We start from the raw sequence: 13,041 nt of genomic DNA, 5'->3' as shown, positions 1-13,041 counted from the left end.
CCATCTTATCATTCCATAAATACAGGTCCAGAATGGTGCAGAATATGGCCTATATTTCTCAATAAAGGAATCTCAAATTATGTATTTGTTTATTGCATTTTCATACCACCCAATAGCTGAAGCTCCCTGGGCAGTTCACAAAAATGCTGATGGTTATGTTGTTTAGTCCCTGAGAAACCAAAAATCTCCTAGAGAATGGAAAAATCCTCATAAAGTGAAGTATCTGTAGGAAAACAAATGCTAAATTTGAAGGAAGTTAAAAATATTATAGTAAGATGCAGTTACTGGTTTGCTCCTTCTCTTTTCTTTTCTGTAATGCTTTCCATAGCTGCCTGTCAAGACTGCACTAATTCCCACAAGGATGAATATAATGTGCCTGCAGGACATGCACACATCTCTCACCTCTCATAAAATTGGACTAAAGTGACATTTGGAAGATCATTGTGCTCAGGCGAAATGGCTTTAGGGATGACATCATGGGCAGTTTAAACAACTTCATTAAGTTTAGCAAAGGTATTCAGGAGTATGAGTGAGGTTGGCTACCTGTACCCACAAGTATGGAGCTGATGTGTATGAGAATGTGAAAATGTATGTAACATGAGTCTCAGTCCTTACAGTTAGGGTCTGTTCAGATGACATGCTAAGCTACAGTGGTTAAGTATTTTGAGCCAAACATTGGGCCTGTTCAGATGACACTTCAGACTGTGTGGTAAGCGAAACTGTGGTTCTCTGGGGTTAGCACTAACTACAATCTATGCTGTCTGTCTCACACAACACTTTAAGCCACAGTTAGAGCCACGAACACAGCTGCAGACAGTCCGACTGTGGTTAGTGAGTGAGCAGGGTTTAGCAAGATGCATCACACAAGACAGCTTAAACCCTGCAGGTTAACCAAAAGCATTAACCGACAGGGTTTAAGGTGTCTTCTGAACAGAGCCACTATGGCTTAGCATGTTTTGTGAACTGCCCAGAGAGCTTTGGCTATTGGGAGGTATAGAAATGCAATAAATAAATAAATACCGCATGATTTTCCTAAGTTGCACAAATTTCCTCCACAGAAATTGGCCAATGTCGTGCTGCAAAAAATCCTGATTCTAGAACCACCTCAAGCCTCCTATGTGAAGACAAAGAGGGTGCACTTGTTTCATCTGAGGGGTTGTGAGGAGAGAATTTGATTTTCCCCCATCTATAGTCCGAAGTGTCCATCTTCAAATGCATCACTTAATGGAGTCTCTTCATAATTGACAAAAATGATGGTTGTGAACCTGCTAGTGAATATCTATTTGCTGCACTTTTACCCCAATCTTCAGCTAAATATCTATCTATCTATCTATCTATCTATCTATCTATCTATCTATCTATATCCCAGGACTGTGTACAAAGACCAGTAATAAGATAGACCCTTCCTTCAGGCTTATAATAAAATAAAAAAAGGAGTGGGAAGGAGGAGGGGGAAAAGCAAACTTGGGTAGGCAGTAGTTTTTGAAGGTATGAAGTTATTATAATTGATAACAGTTCAAGACGAGAGGAGCCAAAGGGAGCTGTTGTCTCAGCCAAGTCAACAGAATGTCCCTGCTCCCATCTCTTCTTCCACTGCAGACTGAGAGAATGGGTGATGCAGGACAACAGTTGAGGGAGAGGCCAATCCTGATGGAGCTAGCTTTTCACCACAAGCAATGGACTTCACAGCCTCCATATAACCAACTGTTAATAAATAGTTAATTGTATTTAAAGAATGAGCACTATAGTAGTTGAAAAATGTACTATGTGTGAAACTTATATACAATTCCTTTTCTATTTATTTTCAAAGAGCTGACGTATGCATGCTTGTGAATCCAGTTTGAAATGTCGACCATTTCTCATGTATCTGGCTAGCTAATCCATCATCCCTCTGTTATGCCTTTTCGCAACAGCATTAAGACCCGGCTTTGTGTTTTCCCATTTTTTCCCCTTAAGTCAGCTGTGGATCATGCAGAAGCAGGAATTCAAAATGTCATTTGCCTTACAATGATGACACCCTGATTTATGGAAAGGATATTATGCATAATTGCTAGGGTTTAAAAATATTATTCTATAGCTGTCGCTCTGAAACCTGTACATAGTGACTAGAGCAATGTGACTCTAAACTTGGATGGACAAAGTGATGTCGGAGTTTCCCTTGGCACAAACTCACTTATAAATGCATCACATGATCCGGTGGACATTTTTAAGGAGGGGAAGGGTGGATGTTGGTTCAGACCTTGACTTTCTGACCATTTCTAATAATTAGGGAAGAGCAAGCAAATCATTTCACTTGGTTTTGATAAGACTTTACCAAAAAATTAGCAAAGTTCTCTATATTCTAGAGGAAAAAGAACTTGAGATTTTGTTTTGTTTTGTTTAAATGAACGCAAGAGGAACTCTCTTTTTCTACCAGGCTCCTCATCCTTTATAGCTGTATGTCAGGCAGGTATATCACGGTCCTCTCTAGGGTTATCATGAGCTCCCAGTTCCTCTTGCAAGTGCTCGTCTTGCGAGCGCAGAAACTGCTCGAGCACTCATGAGCTGCCCACCATGGATGCAACCATGGGCAGTGCATATTGTTGGGAGCTTTCCTGAATTTCACATATCCCCCCTGCACCAATGGCATCCTTAAAGGCCCCATTGATGCATGGATAAAGGTGTGAATGCACCATAAGCACCTTTACTCTTACATACACAATTTAATAAGGGGTGTGCTCCGCTCTGAAAATTTGAGGCTTTGACAAAGCTTTGATGAAGCTTCAAGTTTTTGGAGCAGAGAGGGGATGGTGAAAAACCCCTTGAATACCCCAAGGGCAGAAAGGAGTCCCGTTGAAGCTCCAGTCTGTTTTGTTCCATTACAGTCTATGGAAAATGCTTACAGCTCCATCATTTTTAAAGATAAAGAGTTGAAACTTGGCACTATGATAACTCTTAAGTAGGGATTTAGCCATGCCAAGTTGGAAGCAGATCTGTTCATGCCTTCATTTCTTGGAATCTTTTAAAGTTGAAATAACCACTCCATTGTAGTCTATGGAGTTTTTAAAATGCGTACATTTCCATCAGTTTTAAAGATAAGGTGATGAAACTTGGCAACATGGTAGCTCTGAAGTAGGGATTTATTTTTGATTTGGCTTTTTACAGAAAAAAAGTGCCTCTTCCTTTGCTCTCTCTTCGCAAGGAAGGAGCATGAGGTGGTGCCACTCCCAAGCAGCCATACTTCCTGCTGCAGGTGCCCAGCAGAAAGAGGTGCAGTTACTCAGCAGCGGTAGCAGCACCGCCTCGTGCTCCTTCCTTTCAAGGAGAGTGCAAAGTAAGAAGGAGCCTTTTCAATAAAAGCCAATTTACGTAAGTCAGCTTTTATGCAAAAGACCCACTCCCTTCCCAGCAGAGGAAGGCACGGTTGCTCAGGGCGGCAGCAGCAGCAGCCCCTCATGCTCTTACTTTGCAAAGAGAGCACAAAGGGTTGAAATGTGGCTTTTCCGTAAAAGCTGATTTGTGTAGATCAAACTTTAAGGATCCCTCTCAATCCTTCGTACTTACCTGCAAGGAGTGCAAGTGGACAGGTCAATGAACCCTCAAAGGCTAGCATGGCCCAGCTTGCATGGGCGGGCAGCAGCGGCAGCTCTGTGGGTGTCTGCCCAGCACAGACCTGAGTAAGGTCTCAGCTAGATCTCGTGATAATTTTTATTGCAAGATCTCCCCCTCTGTTTACACGTGGCGCATGATGACCTCAAAAGGAGAGGACGTCACGCCTGCCATTTTGTTTTGTTTTTAAGAGGAAGGAGCGCACGAGCACTCATGCACAGAGGGTAAGTGTTTTGTTTGTTTGTTAATTTTTCCTGCTCACCCCACCCCACCCCCAATGGGCGCAGAGCTCCTGAAGAGCTCTGCGCCCCATGCACGGGTCCCAGCTCCTTGCGAGTAACTGCGAGGACCCAAGACAAACCGTGGCGCCCGCACACACATTCCACATTCTCGGGATTGGCCCGAGACTGCAGAAAAAGCAGGCCTAAAGTGTAGGGGCATATCCCGGAGCAAGGGAGAGATCATCTCTCCCTAATCCTTGGATCCCCTGTGCATCAAGTGGATGCACAGGGACGATCCCTGGGCTCGCCCCGGGATTTTGCCCCATCTAGCTATGGCCTGAGTCTCTCCATCCCTATTCACCATCCCAATTTATTGTGTTAGTGTTGAATTGAAATAGCTCCCTACCTTTGTCCTGACAGACTCCTCATCTTTAGCAACCATCAGGCAGACACTAGAGCAAGGTCCTTTTCATGCTGGGAATAGCTATTGCATTTGGCTGGTGTAGCTGGGTAAGAATTTCAATTGAGTTCATTTTTTAAATTAGAATTTACCATAATTGGTAACTTTCTTCATATTTGAGATAGAAAGAACTTGTGATGTTAAAAAAAATGGGAGAGAAAACCAAACCAACAGATTTGTCTATCCTTAGCAAGAAAACCCTTTTGAAACTTTGTGGAAGGGGGAGTTAAGCACACCTAGAGCAGCTCTTTGGATCCCAGCCAGTAGTATTGCATTTAATAATTCAGAACATGCTTCACTCCATGTTTCAAAGGGCTCTCTTTGGAGAACTGTGTCTGTTCTGCATGTATGTTCAATGCTGTCCTCCTGGGATGGCCTAGCCAAAAATAAGACTATAAATAAGAAATCAGTGGCCTTTTCTGACTTGCTGCATTATGCGGGCTTGATGTATGTTTCTGCAGGGTGATTACTCACCCTGTTCAAAATCAATGTTCCGAATTTCCCTCCCGGTGATTGATTTCTCCAGGTTAACATTCGACATACGTGATTTAATAAACAGCACAATTACCCCATTAACACACATAGCGAGTGCCTGTGCTGTGATGGGAAAAGAGGACATCACAACATTTGTAAATTGCTTTAGTCATCAGATGTTCCCAGCATCACTTTTTTATTTAGATACAGCTAAATTTAATCATTTGTACCATCCGACCCTCGGCCTCCTCCCAACATTCATCAAGCCACTTTGTGCACCGTTGTTTGGACAGAAAGGTAGGATTTAAATTAAATAAGTAAACAAACCTTTTTAAACCCCAAAACACCCATTGTGCCAATGAAGGGAAGTCAAATGTTGCTCACAAATAGAAACTGGTTTCAGATCCTTCACCCAATTTTCACCCCTCCCATTAGATTCACATGCATACATTGCTCAAACAATGCAAAAAAAAAAAAAAAAGCAAACGTGATATGAGCATAAATATCAAGCATGGGCAAATGGTGGCCCTGGAGCCATATGCAGCCTTGTCCTTGGCCTATTTCCTTGATCCCTTCAGCCAAGTTTCAAAAGCCCTCTGCTCCCAGTGAACCAGGGATGTTCACGTTCCCAGAAATTATATGAAATTCAATTCAAAGCTCAGTTTGGCTCACTCCCATTTTACTTGTGATCAATTTTTCAGTTCATTCAACAGGAAAAAGGGTGCTATATTCATGTGAATTCATAAGAAAAGAAGAACGTAAGAAGTGCCATGCTGGATCAGACCAAGGGCCTTCTTGTATATTATTCTGTTCATGCAGTGGCCAACCAGTTGCCCATAAGAAACAAACAAGCAGGGCATGAGTGCAACAGCACCCTCCCGCCCATGTTCCCCAGCAACTGCTGTACATAGGCATAGTGCCTCTGATACTGGAGGTAGCATATAGCCATCAGGACTAATAGCCGTTGATAGCCTTCTTCTCCAGGGATTGTCTAACCCACTTTTAAGGCCATCCAAATTGATGGCCATCACTACATCTTGTGATAGTGAATTCCATAGTTTGTCTGGGCGCTGTGTGAAGAAGTACTTCCTCATATCTGTCATGAATCTCCCACCAATCAACTTCATGGGATGACCCCAGGTTCTAGTATTTTGAGAGAGGGAGAAAAATGTCACCCTGCCCACATTCTCCACACCATGCATAATTTGGTACACCTCTATAATTTGGTACACCTTTCCTTAGCCTCATTTTTCCAAGCTAAACAATCCCAAATGTTGTAAACTTTCCTCATAGGGGAGATGCTCCAACCCCTTGATCATTTTAGTTGTCCTTTTCTGCACCTTTTCCAGCTCTAGAAAAACTTTCTTTAAAATATGGTGACCAGAACTGTATACAGTATCCCAACTGTGGAGACGCTATAGATTTCTATAAAGGCAATATGATACTGGCAGTTTTATTCTCAATTTCTTTTCTAATCATGCTTAATATAGTGTTTGCTCTCCCTTTTTCTTCAGCAGATGCACACTGGTGCACATATTCGTGAAAGCATCCAGTGCAGACTGGGAACTGGTGTGTGTGCATGCGTGCATGCGTGCGTGCGTGCGTGTGTACATGGTGGGCAGGGGGACGTTGAGTATCATCAGAGGATTGGTTCACCTAGCCACTGTTACCCATTCTGCTAGTGCTGCCTCCTGATAACCTTTAACTAGAGATAAGATAGTTATCAACATTTGCAAAGTTCTTCATATTTGGGAGAGAGAAATTTGAATGCAGGAGAAAGCAAAATCAAGAGATATGTCCATCTGTCTAACTCATGATCAGTGTCGTTGCCTCTGACCATGCTGGTTTTAAATATATATATATATATATATATATATATATATATATATATATATATATATGTGGTTTGTGTGTGTTGCAATCGAATATTTATTTATTTATTCAGTTATTATATTTATAAACCATCGATTGATAACAGTGATATTAAAAGGAATGACCACTATTTTAACCAGCTCGTGGGACCCCCTCCCTCATTTGGAATTTTAAGTAGTTGTGATGGTGTGTGTTGGACTGGAATGCAGCATTTGTGGCTTTTAATTTTTCATGTCCTGTTTTTAAAATGCCTCTCTAACTTTCCAGTTTCTTTTCAGATAACATTAACTTTGTTCTTCTGCAGAACTTTCCTTCACCTCCTTGTAATACCTTCACAGATGATGACAGTTCTTTTTCTCAGTATCTTCTGTGGTATTCCCCCCCCTCCACCCACCCCCCTTTTAGGTATAAATCTTAACACCTTCAGAAGTTGCCCTTGCTTGGAAGTGGATTTCAAGTTGATCCATGGTGTGTTCTTTGTCTCTCTGTACTGTGGGAGTGTCTTGCCTCAAACTTCTTTGCTGGGATTCTTTTCATCTTTCCTCTCCAGAAAACCTTGGTGTTTGATATCATTTCAGCTGCTTCTGTTCTGGTCGATGATACGTTGTTGCTTTTTCCTAATGTCAGTAAGTGTGCTGTTATTACCAAACTGAGTATTCATTATATTTGAAACAAAAGAGCTTTAAACTCCTCTTGCACTTTTAGTTTTTTTCCTGGAAGGGGTGTGTGTGTGTGCAATGTTTTTGTAAGATGCCATGAAACATCTCTCAATGAAATGCGCTGAAATGCATCACACACAAACATATCTATATACAACACAGGAAACGAAGAGAAAAGCACACACCAGATCGTTAAAAGTTGAAAACAAAAAATGACAGCAGCAGCATGTATAACAAACTGGCACAAAATACTAAAATGCCAAAATTAGCAGTAAGTAAAATAATCAGTGAATTTAAAAGGCCGGGGCAGAAAGAATATAGTTTTACATGCTGCCAAAACTTCATAAGAGTATATGCCAGGTATATGGACTTAGGGAGAGTATTTCAAAGGTGGGCACTTCACTATGAGTGCCTGTTCTCAGGTCACCTCCCACCTAACCTCAGTAGGTGCAGTACTTGCAGAGGGACATCCTCAGATGCTCATTAAACATGAGCAGGTTTATTTATTATACAGGATTAGGTGGTCTATAAGCTACCCTGGTCTAAAGCCATGTAGGGGTTTATAGGTTGACACTAGGGATATATGGATTGTGTGCAATACATTCCACCTGTGTTTCACAGATTGTCATGCTCCGTTGTCTACCCATCAAAGGAATTGTTTCCCCACCATTTCTGACTTTGCAAAAATATGAATTTCCTCATATGCAATTTGTGCAAATTGGCATGCACAACCACCCCACCCCAAATATGCGGATTTCCCCCAAATGCTCATTTTCCTCCTTTAACTTATAGGGAAACTGCATATTTTTGGCCAAATTGTTTTAAATATTTGTGTATTTTTCTATGAATAAAAATATGCGAAATATCCAAAGATTAAAAGAACAGTCCAGAAGTCCGTGGAATCTGCCTGATGGGAGGAAAACTGCAGAATCTATGGGTTGGATTCATAAAAATCCAAACTCATTCGGTTCTATTGCAGATTTCTCCAACATTTCTACTTGACGCCAGCTCGTGAAATTATGCCCAGAAATGCACAGGAAATCATTGTCACTGTTTTGAAATGGGTGAGATGTGTACCACACATAACCCCCATCAAACATTGATTTGAACCAACTGAAGTTTGTGAGAGGTTTCGAAAAGTAGCTCCATGCACAGGGCCGGCGCCAGACTATATTGCGCCCTAGGCAGGCGCGTTCTGAAGGCCCACCCCACTCACTCGCTCACTGCTCCCCCCCGCCTGCTTGCCCGCCCACTCCCTCCTGCTCCCGGCTTTGAAGCCAGGACGCTGGGGTTGGGGGGCAGGGCAGAGGCTTTGAAGCGGCGTGCCTGGGTCGTGGAACCGGAGCGCATTGCGGGTGAGAGCCAGGCCCGGGGCGAGGCGTGGCGACGATAATGATGATGCAGGGTGGGGCCGCTGCGGGCCGGCCCACCAACCCCCTCACAGCCGCCTCTGCCTCCGGGATGTGAGGAGCCGCCGCCGCCGCTGCTGAGGGGCTGCTGAGGATGCCCCCTGCCCGGCTGCCCCTGCTGCTGCTGATCCCTCCGCCTCCAACCCCAGCATCCTGGCTTCGAAGGAGCCAGGACGCTGGGGTTGGGCGGAGGCTGGGGCGGCGGCTTTGGAACAGCACACCCGGAAGCCGCTCTAGGAGAGCGGCTTCCGGGTACGCTGTTCGGAGCCCTCGTTTGCTTGGCGCTCTAAGCGGCCGCCTGAGTTGCCTCTATGGCAGCACGGGGCCTGTCCATGCACAACCCATTGTACTACTCCAGTGTAGATGTTTCTAAGGTGTGGATAGGCCTGGGCCTTAGCTAGACATACCTGTTATGGTACAAGGGAGGGGTGAAGATCTCACAATGTTTTTATTGCGAGATCCCCCCTCTGTTTACATGAGGTGCGCAACGGCCTAGGAAGGTGAGGACGTTGCGCCCACCATTCTGATTGATTTTTAAGAACCAGAAGATGCGTTCGAGCACTTGTGTGCAAAAGGTAAGTTTTTTTAAAATAATAATAATAATTCTCCCCACTCCCCCACCCCACTCCACATGGGCACAGAGCTCTTGAGGAGCTCAGTGCATGGGTCCCGGCTCCTTGGGAGGAACTGGGACAAACCGGGACACCCGCACAAATATTCCGTGGTCTCGGGCTCAGCCTTAGACCACCGACAAAGTGGGCCTAAAGTGAAGGGCAAGATCCCAGGGCAAGAGAGGGATCATCCCTCCCTGATCCCGAGATCCCCTGTGCGTCATGTGGCTGCACAGGGACAATCCCGGGGATTGCCCCGGGATTTCACCCCATCTAGCTAAGGCAATGGCCAGACTACACATAATAAAGTGGCACAGACATTAAATCAGTAGTTTTCAAGTGGTGAGATGAATCTTATGACCAGGAATGGACCAATCTGTCAAATTTGATTCCATTTACTTTCTCATTTTTCCAACATAAAGTTCGTTCCATGCCTTTACTTTGGAACTCCCCCCTCCAAAACCTCAGTATAATAGATAATTTGTGCACTCTTTCTTTGAATGTACACATTTTTTATATAAACTTTTCCTATTATATGTATGCTTTATTTGCAAACGGTGTGACTATATTCTGGAAAGTGTGAATATCTCTTAATAACTATGTTCTGGTTGATGAGCACAGGTTTGGGAAGTTTGTGTTTGGTATGTCTGCATTGAAATGCAAACCAAATGAATTTATCACCCTCCCCTACATACAGCTAGATTGGTTTGATGGGGTGACCATATGACCAGATTTGCCCGGATTTGTCTGGGTTTTTGGTGACAAATCCGGGAGGGGGAGGGGGAATCCGGATTCTTCCAATCTTCCCCAGCCAAAGAGCAGCTCTAATGGGAATTAACAAAAATGCTTATAACTCCATCATTTTTAAAGATAAAGACATGAAACTTGGCACGATGGTAGCTCTTAGGAAGGGCTGTAGTCATACCAAATTTGAAACAGATCCGTTCATCCATTGATTTTTTTAGGAATTTTTTAATAATTGAGGTTTTAAAATTATTATTTTTAAAATCGTCATTTTTAAAGATAAAGAGATGAAAGTTTGCACCATGATAGCTTTTAGGTAGAGCTTTAGCCATACCAAATTTGAAACAGATCCATTCATCCATTCATTTTTTAGGAATTTTTTAATAATTGAGGTTTTAAAATTATTTTGTAGAACAGATTTGTCTTAAATGTGTGCTGTAAAATCAGACATGTGACCAAGGCTATGTTCAGGTGGGCATGCCCCCTTGGTGCTAGACACCCCCCCTTGGGGGCCGACCATGTTGTCCTCCTTTTTGGTTTCCAAAATATGGTCACCCTAGGTTTGACCTTAGCATAGTTGGGTCATAACATGCAGACTACCTTTTGAAAAGGAAGGCGATAAATTTGGTCAGAGGGAGACAGAGAGGGAGGGAGAGAGAGAGAGAGAGAGAATGAGGGCATGTCTAGATGAGTCGTTATCCCAGGGATCACCCCGGGATCATCCCTGTGCGACCACATGGCACACAGGGGATCCCAGGGACAGAGAGGGATGATCCCTCCCTTCCCTTGGGATAACTGGGATGTCTTTAATCCTGACATTTCCCAAGGTCTTGGGATCGTCCCGAGACAGTGGGATGTGTGGGTGGCCGTCCCAGCTCCTTGCAATTAAATGTGAGGAGCCAGGAACTGGTCACGGAGCACGGAGCTCCATGCCCATCAGGAATGGGAGCAGGATTTTTTTAAAAAAAACAACAACCACTGACCTTTGCGATGGAGCACTCATGTGCTCATTTCCAGTAAAAAAATAAAAATGGCTGGCACAACGTCCTCTTCCTCCCGGGATGTTGCGCACCATGTGTAGACTGAGGGGGAGGATCTCGCAATTATCATATCATGAGATCCTCCCCCTCCCCTCCCTAGATCTAGACATGCCCTGAGAGAGAAAAGGAGCAGAGACAGGGTTTCAAGCTTAACTGGTAGATTAATCAAATACATTTGGCTGATCAATTTCTAGAAACCATTTTTAACAGTGAGATTAAAAAGTTGACAGGTATATGCATACTTTTATTTATTTATTTATTTATTTATTACATTTCTATACCGCCCAATAGCCGAAGCTCTCTGGGCGGTTCACAAAAATTAAAACCATAATAAAACAACCAACAGGTTAAAAGCACAAATACAAAATACAGTATAAAAAGCACAACCAGGATAAAATTGACATAAGATTAAAATACAGAGTTAGAACAATAAAATTTAAATTTAAGTTAAAATTAAGTGTTAAAATACTGAGAGAATAAAAAGGTCTTCAGCTGGTGACGAAAGGAGTACAGTGTAAGCGCCAGGTGGACCTCTCTGGGGAGCTCATTCCACAACCGGGGTGCCACAGAAACAAAATTCTTTCTAATATTTTGTTTCTGTTGTGTTGGTTCTGGGGGAGAAAAGAAAATAATGCTAGCATTAACTTCTAACACTGAATGGTACCTTTTGTTTATTAAATAATAATGTTTCTGTCCCTTCAGTAACTTTGGGCAATATGTGTTTTTAAATTTTTTTTAGAAAAAGTGATTAAGGAGTGAAAATGCAGAACATTAACCGCTGCCTAATCTACATGAAGCAGGATATTGCACTATGAAAGCGGCATGAAAGTGGTATATAAAAGGCAGGAGCCATATCAAGCAGGATATAGCAGTATGAAAGTGATGTATGTATGTGTCAATGGGCCCCAACAGTTGTCAGTGTACTTCAATACTGCTAAAAAACAGTAGTGTGGCTCCTGACTTTTATATGCCACTTGACCACCACCAAATTTTCTGCACCATTGTTGTGGTGGCCTCCTTCCCCCTCCCCCCTCCACTGCCCTGGAATGGCGCTAAGTATGGGGCATGGTGAAGGATGTAAGGTTTGCCAACATATTCACTGATGTTGCCACTTGCAGTGGCAGCACAAAAAACAAAACAGCACAAACAAAAAAACCTAAGGGGAAAAAGAAAGAAGCTGTGTGACAGTGGTGGCTGCTGGTGAGCTCTACCTCTGAGAAACTGTTTGAGAATTTATCCTCCCCTTGGAGAAATTTGATGCAATTGCCCCCCACCTCAATCTCTCAGCCCATGAATAGGGAGGAGAATTTCAAGAGGCTATCTGCACAAAGCTCTAATTCATTTCTTTTTCTGCTCCCTCCACTGAAATGGAATAAAATGTGTTAAAATTCATTTGATCACTTGTGAATGTCTTTTCTTTTCTTTTTCTTTCCAGTTGACGGGGGAAGTTATTTTACAAATCGCCAACAATCCTGTTTTACCCTTTAATGCCCTGGATATTGCATTAGAAGTTCAGAAGAGCCTTCAAGGTAACTTAAGCCATAGTCCAAATTTGATTAGTCGAGATATGTCGTTGCTATTGTATTTCTGGGTATGTTTGGTAAATATTAACTTACTAAATAGAAGCATAAATGGCTTCTATGTTTGGTAAATTTTAACTTACTTAATAGAAGCATAAATGGCATCTCACAGTTAAATAATAATACATATAACATTTTCAATTAATGATGAACACCATTTGAGGGCCAAGCTATGTAATTATATTCCTCCATGCAGTACAGCCTGACATAGGGATGGGGGGATGGGGCATTGAACCCCATGGTACTTGTAGGCTGGGTGTAATTTCCCCAGTTTGAAAACTGGCCATCTTCTCTTTATTTATTGCCACAGCTCATGTTAGCAGGAGATCCCTCTCTTTCTGCAGCTGCTAGGAAGCTGGATAATTTAATGGTGAATTATTTGC

The 13,041-nt window shown here is 42.8% G+C and overlaps 1 protein-coding gene across 1 annotated transcript in view; it reads left to right on the top strand.

Moving 5' to 3' along the window:
• Positions 1-13,041, top strand: part of NAALADL2 (N-acetylated alpha-linked acidic dipeptidase like 2) — a 762,753-nt gene that overhangs the window by 695,264 nt on the left and 54,448 nt on the right. Inside the window, exon 12 of the mRNA XM_063131966.1 lies at positions 12,514-12,607. Within this exon, the coding sequence (XP_062988036.1) occupies positions 12,514-12,607 (94 nt within the window). The remainder of the gene's footprint in view (positions 1-12,513; positions 12,608-13,041) is intronic.

The sequence above is a fragment of the Elgaria multicarinata genome, chromosome 8 (assembly GCF_023053635.1).
Source record: "Elgaria multicarinata webbii isolate HBS135686 ecotype San Diego chromosome 8, rElgMul1.1.pri, whole genome shotgun sequence".
In the NCBI taxonomy this organism is placed as follows: Eukaryota; Metazoa; Chordata; class Lepidosauria; order Squamata; family Anguidae; genus Elgaria; species Elgaria multicarinata.
The sequence above is the reverse complement of the archived record's forward strand: the minus strand, read 5'-3'. Positions and strand labels throughout refer to the sequence as shown.